At 48.5% G+C, this 13,787-nt stretch overlaps 1 protein-coding gene across 1 annotated transcript in view; it reads left to right on the forward strand.

Annotated features, from left to right (window-relative positions):
- The window catches only part of LOC129697894 (collagen alpha-5(IV) chain-like), a 172,651-nt gene extending 161,337 nt beyond the window's left edge, over positions 1–11,314 (forward strand). Inside the window, exons 47-52 of the mRNA XM_055636616.1 lie at positions 262–360; positions 3,517–3,729; positions 4,502–4,679; positions 5,917–6,031; positions 9,742–9,914; positions 11,103–11,314. Of these exons, the coding sequence (XP_055492591.1) occupies positions 262–360; positions 3,517–3,729; positions 4,502–4,679; positions 5,917–6,031; positions 9,742–9,914; positions 11,103–11,184 (860 nt within the window). The 3' untranslated portion in view covers positions 11,185–11,314. The remainder of the gene's footprint in view (positions 1–261; positions 361–3,516; positions 3,730–4,501; positions 4,680–5,916; positions 6,032–9,741; positions 9,915–11,102) is intronic.
- Positions 11,315–13,787: the final 2,473 nt, after the last annotated feature.

Below are 13,787 nucleotides of genomic sequence, written 5' to 3' on the forward strand. Positions count from 1 at the left end.
AATATCCCCATTAGCAGGAATCAATACGTGACCCCCCCTTGCTTACCTGGGGGTTAGGAAAAGAGTTGGGGTTATCAGAGGTGTGTTGTGCACTGCCCACAGTGCAATATGAACACACAGTTCAATGGATTGGGAAAGGCCAGACAATTATATCTACTTGCACTGTAAGAAGAACATGTTATTGTCCCTCTCGTACGCCTGCAAAGAAGGGATAACTGTAGAACAGTGAGAGCGTTAATGACCACTCTGTTGCCTCCGCAGGTTTCCCAGGCCAACCTGGTGTTGCCGGTGATGATGGACCTCTGGGCTTAGAAGGCAGACCTGGGCTAAAAGGAGATGCGGGACCAATTGGGCCAGCAGGTAAAAACCTTTTCAAAAGTTACTATATTTTGTCTGAGCTTCACAGTCAAGGTCAGTATTTATTGCCCAACCCTTGATGGTGATCGCCCGCCTTGAACCTCTGTCCTCCCTTCGGTGAATGTGCCCTAACAGTGGCGTTGGGGGGGAGTTCCACAATTTAAACCCAGCAACAATGTCAGACGATGAAGTATTTCCAAGGCAGTGTGTGTGTGTGTGGCTTGAAGGATAATTTGTAGGTGGTGGTTTTCCATGTTTTTACTTCTCAGTGAAAGAGGTGGTGAGCTTGGGAAGGAATATTCAGTGGATCTGAGGAATGGATGGAGATGAATAGAGTTGGAGATGTACGAATGGCCTGGGTGAGGGTGAGGGATGTGGTGCATTTTGTAGATGGTACATGTATGCTGGTGGTAGAGGGGTAGAGGGAGTGTAAGCTGGGACTGGTAGATGGGATGTCATGTCCTTGTTGGAGGAGAGGGGTGATAGTGGTATAAAGGCAGTGAGTGAAGTGCCCTGTGAGAAAAGTGTGAGTCTTTGGCTCGAGAGTCCCTGTGAGAAAAGTGTGAGTCTTTGGCTCGAGAGTCTTCGGAGAGGAGGCTGAGGAGAAGAGACCACGCAATACGCTTGAGAGGCTAAGGATTCTGGGAGAGGCAAAGAGGTTTGCCACGCACTGCAAGGGAGCAGTGGGCCAGACAGGAAGAGCGGACGGAATTACCACTAGACAGCCAACCCAGTAGGTAATTTACGGCTGGGGTGAGTACTTTCCCATTTATAGGAGGTAGGATTATATAAATAAGGGGTGTATCAATACAGTAGGGGATTCTTAAATAGGACCAGTTAATTACTTATATAAGATGGGCGGTCAGGAGATGTGCCAATACTGCGAGATGTGGGAATTTGTCGACACCATTGATGTAGAAGATCCCTACAGCTGCAGTAAGTGTTTGAGGCTAGAGGAACTCCAGCTCCGCATTTGGAGACCCAACTTCATACGCTGCGGTACATCAGGGAGGGGGAGTATTACCTGGATGTTTTGTGCCAGGGGATGGTCACACCAACCAGTTTAACTAATTCAGTAGGCAGTGAGCAAGGAAAGGAAGGTGTGGCCATAAGCGAGGCAGGTAGGGGGAACCAGGAGGAGATGCGGCAGGAGCCACAGCCCTTGTCCCTGACGAGCATGACCGAGGCTCTTACTCAATGTAAGGACGGGATCAGGGGCTGTGGGAGGGATGAGCAACCTGGCTGCAGCACCGTGGATCAGGAGGCCATTCAAGAGGGGGGAGTTAGAAGAAATGCCGTAGTGATAGGGGATAGTATTATTCGGGGGGTAGATAGGGTTCTCTGCGGCCAGCAGAACATGTCCCGAAGGCTGTGTTGCCTACCCGGTGCTAGGGTTAAGGATATCTCTGCGATGCTGGAGAGAAATTTGCAGTGGGGTAAGGGTAAGAACTGGAGGAGCAGAGGGATATATAGTAGTGGGAGCTAGGGACCACCATCCTTGATGGTAAAATATTAAAGGTATTGAAAACTAAACAACATGTCCCTGGATTTAGTCTGGTAGCTGTCAATTGGCTCCAGTCACCATTAACAGATTGTCCTATTATTCACTGAGATCCTGATTGGTTCATCCATCAGCCTTTTCCTCAGAGCCCATTCTTACCTCTTCTTTACAAAGACCCATCAGTTTTCCATTCGTCACTTTCGACTTTACTTCAGACAGTCAGCATGGAAACAGACCCTTCGGCCCCGCTGAGTCTGTGCCAACCAGCGATCTCCCCATACACTAGCACGATCCTACACGCTAGCGATAATTTTACAACTTTATCAAAGCCAATTGACCTACAAACCTGCACGTCTTTGGAGTGTTGGAGGAAACCAGAGCACCCGGAGAAAACCCACATGGCCCACAGGAAGAATGTGCAAACTCCGTACAGGCAGCACCTGCGGTCAGGATCGAACCCGGGTCTCTGGTGCTGTAAGGCAACAACTTCACCACTGCACTACTGTGCCGCCCCCTTCACATAGAGCGCAACTGTAGGAGGAAGATCCAAACCTCCTGCACCCTGGGCATGAAGCGGCTTTCAGACCCTGACCCCTGGTCTTGGACTCTGACCCATGGAAGCCATCTCCATCCTTCCCTCAGATAGAGGGAGTACAGAGAAGGTTCACCAGACTGATTCCTGGGATGTCGAGACTTTCATATGAAGAAAGACTGGATAGACTCGGCTTGTACTCGCTAGAATTTAGAAGATTGAGGGGGGGATCTTATAGAAACGTACAAAATTCTTAAGGGGTTGGACAGGCTAGATGCAGGAAGATTGTTCCCGATGTTGGGGAAGTCCAGAACAAGGGGTCACAGTTTAAGGATAAAGGGGAAATCTTTTAGGACTGAGATGAGAAAAACATTTTTCACACAGAGAGTGGTGATTCTCTGGAATTCTCTGCCACAGAATGTAGTTGAGGCCAGTTCATTGGCTATATTTAAGAGGGAGTTAGATGTGGCCCTTGTGGCTAAAGGGATCGGGGGGTATGGAGAGAAGGCAGGTACGGGATACTGAGTTGGATGATCGAAGGGGCGAATGGCTCGAAGGGCCGAATGGCCTACTCCTGCACCTCTTTTCTATGTTTCTATGTTTCTATCTCCTGAATATTAAACACATTTGGATCACATGGAAACACTGACCCAGTCTGTGGGACGACAGATGGCACAATGGGCTAAGTGTTCGGCTGGCGACCGGAAGGTAGCCGGTTCAAATCCCGCTTGGAGTGCATACTGTCATTGTGTCCTTGGGGCAAGACCTCACCCACCTTTGGTATAGTATAGTATAAGACATTGTCACCATGTACACCTTTGCCCAGTGTGCAGCATTGTAAAATGTAATGTAAAATATTAAAGATAAACAACTAAATAAATATGTGCATACACACCCAAGCATCCTTTGGGGTCACATGCAAGTTGACTGCTACATTTAAATGTGTAAAAACAGTTTTTTATACCACAAATAGCATGTGCCTGTGTGTAATGTATGTATTATTATGTGAAGCACTTTGGGGTCAATGCAAGTTGACTGAAAATGTGCTATATATAAATAAGATTATTATTATTATTATTATATTATTACCTCTTTTGCTATTGACTGTGCTTCCCTTTGCTTTAAGGTCCACAAGGATATCCAGGACCGGTGGGTGTGGAAGGAATGCCTGGACCTCGGGGATTCCCCGGCCCTGCGTCCATCGCTCACGGCTTCCTTGTCACACGACACAGCCAAACGACGGACATTCCCAGCTGTCCACACGGAACGTCGAAGATCTTCGAGGGGTTCTCCCTGCTATACGTGCAAGGCAATGAGAGGGCCCATGGCCAGGACTTGGGTGAGGCACCAAGGCCATGAGAGGCTCAAGCAAGTGCTGTCTCTCTTGGACACACACACGCATCCCATCTCCAGCGCTCACTTCCCATCTTGCATATGAACATTACATCTCAGGCACATGCTATCCATCTCTGGCACACTTATCATCTCGGGCACGTGATGCTCCATCTCCAAACCCAGCCCCTAAACCCAACCCCTGACATCTAACCTCCAACCACTAATTCCAACCCCTAACCCCAATCTCTAAATGCCAACTCCCAACTTCCCCAACCACTAACCCCCCTACTTCTACCCCCCTAACCCTAACCAACCTTTAACCTAACCTCTAACCTCCAACCTCTATCCACATCCCCAAACACTCAACCTCGATCCTCTAACCCCCAACCTCTGACCCCCAGCCCCTAACCCTAACCAACCTCTAGCCTAACCTCTAACCCCATCCCCTGAGCCAAACCCTCAACTCGATCCTCTAACCCCCAACCTCTGACCCCCAGCCTATAACCCTCAACCTCTAGCCTCCAACCTTCTTCTAATCCCTAATCCCATTCCTTAACCCAACTCCTTAACCCTTGAACCTATGCCCCACCCCTAAGCCCCAACCCCGAATCACCAATCACAAACCCACAACCTCTGACCCCTGTCCCAATCGCTAACCCCCAACTCCTAACCCCCAACCTATAACCCCTAACCTCAAACCTCTAACCCCCTATTGTCTACCTTTGTGTTCACTCCCGACACTGAGAGTGACCCTGACTCTAACATCTTCCTCTCAGGGACCGCGGGGAGCTGCCTGCGAAGGTTCAGCACCATGCCCTTCCTCTTCTGCAACATCAACAACGTTTGCAACTTTGCCTCAAGGAACGACTACTCCTACTGGCTGGCCACGCCCGAACCCATGCCCATGAGTATGGCTCCCGTGATTGGTCAAACCATCAAGCCATTCATCAGCAGGTGAGGTTGCCGCCATCTTTGTCCTGGTCCTCATTGCACCATGGGGTGTGGATGTGTTTGCTGAATCTTGTCAAACAGGCAGCACGGTTGCACAGCAGTAGAGTCGCTGCCTTACAGGTTCGATCCTGACTACGGGTGCTATCTGCGTGGAGTTTGTACCTTCTCCCTGTGACCGCATGGGTCATCCCATGATCCAAAGAGTTACAGGTTTGTCGGTTAATTGGCTTTGATAAAATTGTAAATTGTCCCTAATGTGTCGGACAGTTTTAGTGTATGGGCATCACTGGTCGGCGCGGACTCGGTGGGCAGAAGGGCCTGTTTCCACCCTGTATCTCTAAAGTCAAAACCAATTTCCCTCTCGGGGTAAATAAAGTTCTATCATATCGTATTGTAAAGTCTAAATTGATAGATTGGTTGAAAGATGCAGCACTGAGTTCACACCAACCATTGATCACCCGTTCACACTAGCGTGAAATTTCCTGTTGAATCTTACCACTCTTTAGGCAGCACATCCCAGATGAAAGCAAAACATCACCCCTTTCCTCTTGTTCTTTCTGTGACAACATGGGTTTCCTCAGGGTGCTCCTGGATCCTCCCCCTCCCCCCCCTCCCCCTCCCCAAAACATGTCAGGTTTGTAGGTAAATTAATCTCTGTAAATTGCCCCTAGTGTGTGAAGAGTGGATGTGAAAGTGGAATAACCTAGAAAATAGAAAATAGGCGCAGGAGGAGGCCATTCGGCCCTTTGAGCCAGTACCGCCATTCATTGTGATCATGGCTTAACCTAGAACCAGTGTGAACGGGTGACTAATGATGAACTTAGTGGGCCGAACGGCCTTTTTCCATGCTGTATCTTTCAATCAATTCAACCCATTAATCAATGGCAACTGCTTACAAAGATTGTCAAAGGAGTTATACCTGGAGGAAAGTTTGAACAAGCAGGCTATTTTCTCCAGTGACGAGAAAGCTGTGGTGAGAGGGGAGGTGGTGGGGGAATGAAACAAGAGCCAGGGGCTAATGGCACTGGACAGTCGGGAATCCAGGTAAACCCCCGATAGCGTGGAGCAGGTGTGAAGATAGACAATGGGCAGAGGGATAGGCAGCTGGCTAGGGTTATGTGTGGGCTGGACATGCGGTTAACAGGTTGATAATGAAACTCTATAAGACCATCCACAGACAAGCAGAGATATAGAACTGTATTGGACCTTGAATAACCTGTGATCTGCTGCTTCTCCACAGATGCTCCGTGTGTGAAGCTCCGGCCATGGTGATTGCTGTTCACAGCCAGACAATTCAAATCCCGCTCTGCCCCAACGGCTGGCATTCCCTGTGGATCGGATACTCCTTCATGATGGTAAGCGTGTTTATCAGTGGGGAAATGGGCGAGAAGTGGGCAGGCTGGGATCAACTATGTGTAAACATCAGATTCACCATCGGCCTGTCGAAATCGGCAGTGTGATCAGATCCAGGAGTTAAAACTGCCTCTGCTTTCATTCACTCTGATTGCAATATAGTTGTTCAATATTCAGTATCTTTGATATTTTGGAATATTTCTTTTACTTTGTATTTTGTATTGTGCATATTATTCTTGTAAATTTATTTTTGGTTAAAAAAGACGGTGCAGCGCCCCCTCATCACGGCCCTACCACAGTGTAGCACTCCCATTGTGCGGTAATCCATGGTGTTTCATTGTCCAAGGGTTTTAATGGAGTTGAACATATAGTTCTTGCACGTTTTTGCTAAAATGATAGGTGTACATAGAAACATAGAAAATAGGTGGAGGAGTAGGCCATTCGGCCCTTCGAGCCTGCACCGCCATTCGATATGATCATGGCTGATCATCCAACTCAGTATCCCATCCCTGCCTTCTCTCCGTACCCCCTGATCCCTTTAGCCACAAGGGCCACATCTAACTTCCTCTTAAATATAGCCAATGAACTGGCCTCAACTACCTTCTGTGGCGGAGAATTCCACAGATTCACCACTCTGCGTAAAAAATGATTTTCTCATCTCGGTCCTAAAAGACACCACTCTTATCCTTAAACTGTGACCCCTAGTTCTGGACTTCCCCAACATCGGGAATAATCTTCCTGCAACTAGCCTGTCCAACCCCTTAAGCATTTTGTAAGTTTCTATAAGATCCCCCCTTAATCTTCTGAATTCTAGTGAGTATAAACCACGTCTATCCAGTCTTTCTTCATATGAAAGTCCTGCCATCGCAGGAATCAGTCTGGTGAACCTTCTCTGTACTCCCTCTATGGCAAGAATGTTTTTCCTCAGATTAGGGGACCAAAACTGTACGCAATACTCCAGGTGTGGTCTCACCAAGACCCTGTACTACTGCAGTAGAACCTCCCTGCTCCTATACTCAAATCCTTTTGCTATGAATGCTAACATACCATTCGCTTTCTTCACTGCCTGCTGCACCTGCATTCCTACTTTCAATGACTGGTGTACCATGACACCCAGGTCTTGTTGCATCTCCCCTTTTCCTAATCGGCTACCACCTGGTAAAACCTGGTAGGAGTGAGAAGCAGGTTTTCCAAAAACACAGAGGGACGTAAATCAGCAGAGAAGTTGGTGGAGTGGTAGCAGATGGAATTTAACGCAGACAATGTGAGGTGATGTTTTTTGGGAAGTCAAATTCTAGTAAAGACGTACGGAGTAAATGGCAGGAGCATTGAGGTACAAATAAATCTTGGGGGACAAGTCCGTATCTCACTGTAAATGATGTGATAGGTATATTAGGGTGGTCAGTGTCAATTTGACGCGTGGGAATTTAAACCCAGCGCTGTGGGTTTTAAATATAGCGCTGCTGGCTGGAGCGCTGTGGGCTTTACACATCGTGCTATGACCACAGAGCTATGGGTCACAGGCTGTTCAGGAAAATTCTCGTATAACAATGAGTATTTGGAATTCTCTTTCTCAGTGGAAGTTGAGCCTTTGATTATTTTTCAGACAGTAGTAGAATTCTGGATAAGCCGAGAGGTGAAAGGTTACCAGTGGGATTGCAGTTACATTGGGTGGGCTCAAGGGGGAGAGAGGGAGGGGTGGAGAGAGGGAGGATGGGGAGAGGAGGGAGAAAGGGGGAAGGAGAGGGAGAAGGATAGAGGGAGGGAGGGAGGGAGAGGAAGGGACGGAGAGGGACGGAGAGAGAGAAAGGAGGGTGAGAGAGAGAGAGAGGGAGGCTTCCAAAATGGCTTCTACATCAGTATCTGGTGCTAAATGCAGGAGCAGCCGTTCAAACAACAGTATACAAAGAGATGGCAATGAATGCACTGTCAGGTAAGGTGCTTAGAAGACATGTCAATTGGTAGCAAAGTTATGCATTCTTGTACTCTTACATGGGTATGACCGCACATAAAAAGTAACATTCTTTTCAGCAAAATGGCACCGCGTAAAAATACTGATTTCCTCAGCAAAATACTGATTTTCAGGTACTAGAATACTGAAATGCTCTGACAAAACTTGGCAGTTCTGGTGGTGAAGAAGGCATTTGCTGTGCGTGCCTTCATAGGCTGTACAAAATGTTGGTCAGCTACATTTGGGGTATTGTGTACAGTTCCGGCTTATGCACTGCAGGAGGGATGTGGTTGCGATAGAGAGGATGCGGAAGAGATTCATTCCAAGGTTGTCTGGGATGGAGAGGTTTAGTTACAAGGAGAGATTGGGTGGGCTGTATTTATTCTCACTGGAACATAGGAGTCTGAGGGGTGAACATATGGAGGTTTATAAAGACACGGGCGACGTGGATAGGATAGATCGCTAGTTGATCTTCCCCTGGGCAAGTGAGTCTCGAGATACCACGTTTTAACCCGGACTTGTTACATGAAGAAGGGTTTTGACAGGAAAATGGTTTACGGGGTATGGATTTTAAGTGAGATGGGAGAAATTTCAAGGAGATTTGAGGGGGTAATTTTTTTTTACACTGATGGTGGTAGTTAACTGGAAGGAACTGCCAGGGAAGGCGGTGGAGGCACAAAACAGTTGCAGTGTTTAAAAGGTATTGGATAGGAAAGGAGTACGAGGACAAATGGTATTAGCGCAGGAACTGTAGATGCTGGATTATACCAAAGATAGGCACAAGAGGCTGGCGTTACTCAGCGGGTCAGGTAGTAACTGGAGAAAATGAATAGGCGATGTTTTGGGTCAAAACCCCTCTTGGTGGAGCAAGTCGGGGTTGAAACGTGGTCCTAGAGCCAGAGGGCAGTAGGAATCACAGAGGGGGGGCAGTGAGAGAGGGTGTTGCAGAATTCCAGTCGGAGAGAGGTTGAAGAGGCTCTCCTCTTCCCTCTGACAGGAGTTCTGTGAGACCCTCTCTCACTGCCCCCTCCCTTTGCGATTCCTACTGCTCTCTGGCTCAATGAACAATTTTAACCCAGACTAGCTACACGAAGGCTACACGTCGCCTATTCCTTTTCTCTAGTGATGCTGCCTGGCCCACTGTTACTCCGGCATTTTGTGTCCACGTCTGTGTCCATCCACATAAGATAGACACAAAATGCTGGAGTAACTCAGCAGGACAAGCAGCGAAGGAATGGGGGTGACGTTTCGCATCAAGACCCTTCTTTAGAAATATTATTTTCTATCCATCCATCTGTCCGCGTCTATCTACATTAGCGCAGATTCGGTCAGGATAGACGAGGTAAGCCGAAGGGTGCGAGTCCAGAACCAGGGGCCACAGTCTTAGAATAAAGGGGAGGACATTTAAGACTGAGGTGAGAAAAAACCTTTTCACCCAGAGAGTTGTGAATTTGTGGAATTCCCTGCCACAGAGGGCAGTGGAGGCCAAAATCACTGGATGGATTTAAGAGAGAGTTAGATAGAGCTCTAGGGGCTAGTGGAATCAAGGGATATGGGGAGAAGGCAGGCACGGGTTATTGATAGGGGACGATCAGCCATGATCACAATGCTGGCTCGAAGGGCCGAATGGCCTCCCCCTGCACCTATTGTCTATGTTTCTATGTCTATGGTGTGTTTCCGTGTGTATGATACCATGACTCTGTGGTCATGGCTTGCATTTGGTCAGCTGATGATTTAAATCCCTTTTTTACCCGTGCACAGCATACCAGTTCTGGCGCCGAGGGCTCCGGACAAGCCTTATCGTCCCCCGGCTCCTGCCTGGAATCCTTCCGCACCGCCCCATTCATCGAGTGTCATGGCCGTGGAACATGCAACTACTACGCAAACTCCTACAGCTTCTGGCTCGCCACCGTGGAAACCACAGAGATGTTCAGGTTGGTGATGGGTCTGCTTATGTGCTACTGCACTAACTCACATAACCGGTGCCCCTGTGACGCCTCCTAAACTAGTGGACATTGCCAAACCCGTTAGCATTGTTGCATCCTGAGAAATGCAGTGGCTGTTGCAACTGTGTTACAATGCCGCATCAATGGTAACATTATTGCAACAGCAGCCACGTTGCGTGGAATGACCAGAGTTCAGAGTATAACGATTCTGACTGTGTAGCTCTCTCTTTTTTTGTTAACAAGTCAGACAAACATGAGGAGGCCATTCGGGCTCTCGATCCACTCATGCTTTTTCGTGAGAAGGTGACTGATCTGTGACTCCATTCCTTTCACTTTGTTCCCATCGCTTCTCTACAATTGCCATTTGCAGACAATCTTTGTTGTGTCTCTTGCCTTCATGCTTCCCCGTTTACAAAACGTTCTGTCCCATATTTGGTCCAGTGTGGATGAGCCCACATTTGTCTGAGTTGCCCACAAGAGAAAGAGACTACTAATGCCGACAAGTGACGTTAGTATAGGTAGATACACTGGTCAGAATGGACGGGGTGGGTCACAGCAGGGGTGGGGTTTTGAGAGGTGGGGGGTCGATCCCCCCCCATTGTTTGTAATCCGGATTTTAAAACTCGGTGAAATCCCCGCTTTCCGTGAGACGGTGGGGGTGGGACTGCCGATCGAGGGCGCCGATTGGAAGAGAGAGACGTCCGTGGGGCAAAGATCAGAGTGGAACTTGATTTGCATGCCCAGGTCAAGTGAAAAACTCTCTGCAACCCTGGACACAGACCTGCGCAACCAGGATCAATCCCGGGTCTGCAGCACCACCACTGGAACATCCCCATCCCCCCACCCAAGTGCCCCCACCCCTCACGCCCAGGGTGGCCAGAGACGTCGGGAGTCAGACGGGAGCACTGCCCACAGCCAGCGCAGAGAAGCAGCGCTAAACCCAGCTCAACTCTGCCAGCCAACGGCGGCTCAGGTTTACAGCCGGCGCGGAGAACCAGCGCTAGCCCCCCTGTCCCCTCCATGTTTTGATAGCGATTTCCGTGCCTGTTTTTCGTGCTGCACAACTCTGACTCTTTTACTCACTATTTTTCCCTTGGAAGGACTGCCGGGCTGGGGGAGAGGCGGGGTTGCAGCCTGTGTTTGTGGCGCTGATTTCTAACGTCCACTCTATTTCAGGAAACCGGAATCAGAGACACTGAAGGCAGGGGAACTGCGGACGCGAATCAGCCGCTGTCAAGTCTGCATGAAGAAAACGTAAAATGCTGGAGCTCCCTCAGCGTGTTAAGTGGCTTACAATCCTCCCTCGGACTATGGTGCTAATTCTATAATAAAGCAATATGACAATATCCTGTGTACCTCACCTCTATTATCCCAAAAAAAAGAAACAAGTGCATAGCAATAGAAACGGAGAAATGAAAGCAAAGGTTTTATTCTGCAATGTCTTCGCCTCCTCTGCTCTCAGAACGATGATATAAGCTTCCCGCTGTTGACATACTAAACGGCACCTTGTTCACTCAAACAATGCACTGAATATTAACAGAAAATAACTACAGTTCGGCGAAGAGATGGCAGAGAGTTAAAAGTCTGTAAATGGGGGGTCCCTGGATTCTGGAGTTGCCACTGATGGGTGGGGGAGCGGAGCGCACCCAGTGGTGTATAGATGGGTCTATCTCGGATTGCAGTTACGGGGCCGCAATTAGTTGTGAGATGGGGGAGATTGGACGCTTTATAGGCGGACCCACCAATCTCCAGCACCCTCTGCCAGTGGCTGTTTAACTCATTTCCCATCTATTCGCCGTACCTGTATAATATATACTAAATATTTCTATTTAAGATGTGCTGATCTCAGAAGCTGTAAAAGACGGCAGGGTCTCTCGTGTGACGTAAGACACGGTAGTGTGATGTGTAAGCGATGGTGATTCTGGGCTCCCCGGTTCATGTAAAGAGGGCTGAATTTACAAAGACGCAATGCCAGAGGAAACCTCCCATCTGAAACTCCAGGGACGCTGTGCCCTGCAAACCAGGTTTCCAACTGGTGCCCCCAAGCTTTGTATCGTCAGCCCTGTTATTTAGTATATATTATGAAATTGTACACTAAGGTGCTATGGATTATACACTGTCTTAATCTCTCCTGCTCTCGTCTGACTGTCAGTATCTCCGCTGGCTTCCAACCTTTACCTTTACCTGCTGCTAATTACCATTAAACCGCATTATTCCACGCGTTATTTAACGAAGGTTTACTAATATTCTGTATGGGCTCTGCGGTTGCAACCAGCTCCTTGCAATCAATGTTTCAGTCTGTAGTCAGGGAGAACGTCGTCCCTGTACAGCTCCCTCCCGATGGGTGGGAATGAAGGGCGGGAATCAGAAGGCCCTGAGGTTGATGATGGGAGGGAGCGGGGATTGTGACCTGCTGTCACTGTCACTCCGGCCACGCTTTCACCGCACAACTGCTCTCGGCAGCATCTCAAGCTTCAGCCTTGTGAAGCTGATATTACATAGAAACATAGAAAATAGGTGCAGGAGGAGGCCATTCGGCCCTTCGAGCCAGCACCGCCATTCATTGTGATCATGGCTGATCGTCCCCTATCAATAACCCGTGCCTGCCTTCTCCCCATATCCCTTGACTCCACTACCCCCTAGAGCTCTATCTAACTCTCTCTTAAATCCATCCAGTGACTTGGCCTCCACTGCCCTCTGTGGCAGGGAATTCCATAAATTCACAACTCTCTGGGTGAAAAAAGTTTTTTCTCACCTCAGTCTTAAATGACCTCCCCTTTATTCATATAGACCACTTTTTTCCCGACACACTTGTTAGTTACTACACGTACCAATCGCAGCCGTGGCTTACCACTGGGTCCTGTATTACACACACACACACACACACGGGGGGAGAAGGGGACGTGATGTTTCTGTTGATACGACGGCTACAACAGGCCTTCATCGCCGCCTGCAGGTGGGACCGTGAAACACCTGGCTGGTGACTATTGCATTTAGACTCAGTGTCTGTTTCTGTGCATTATGTGCTAACCGGGCAGTGTACTTGGGCACGGCAATAATCGCCCTGATCTCTATGCAAAATAATTTCATTGTACCTTGGTAGACGTGACAATGAAGGAACTATTGTGTCCACCCCTTTATGCATGTGATGGTGTGGCGTAAATCAAACGCTAACCCATTTGGTAACTGCTGCTTTTGGGAGCGGACGGCGCTGTTTGCTTCAGATGAACCTTGACTGACTAAATCTAGATACGAGTCAGCTGCTCGGTCAGTGAATATCCTGGTAACATCAGGCGTGTGTACACATCCACTAGCTGGCTCAATGTAACTGCCTGAAGTAAAGTTGTAGTAACGGGTGCCCCCGTGCCCCGGGTGTAAGTGTGGGTGCAGAAAGGGATACGGGAATAGTATCCCGGAAACCGGTGACAATATTGAGAGCTGTGTTGTTGTCGGTTAGGAGTTTCACCTACTGGGGTCGCTGCTGAGAGGATAGAGTGCGTTGCCCACCAGCCTTCCTGAGCTGCCAAGTATTGTGACCAGCTAGCTGTGAGTTCCCCGTGTCCCGGTGTTCAGTTCCCACCTGTGACAGAGTGTTATTACCAGGGCATATAAATGGCATATTGTACACTAGAATTACTTGATTCTCTGCTCGCCTAAGAGGCTTTCTCTCTCTATATATATTTTTTGTATTTTTTAACAATCTGTTTTAATGTGTAGTGAAGTGTTTTATGTGGATGCTACGAGGATGGCTTGATGTGGAACAAGCAGTGGCAAGGTCGTCCATGGATTTAAAATAAAACCTCTGGGAGTTCAGCAGTTGCGCACAGTAGTCGGGGCATCTTGTTTTGTGCTGATTCTCTG

The sequence above is a fragment of the Leucoraja erinacea genome, chromosome 6, assembly GCF_028641065.1.
Source record: "Leucoraja erinacea ecotype New England chromosome 6, Leri_hhj_1, whole genome shotgun sequence".
NCBI lineage: Eukaryota > Metazoa > Chordata > Chondrichthyes > Rajiformes > Rajidae > Leucoraja > Leucoraja erinaceus.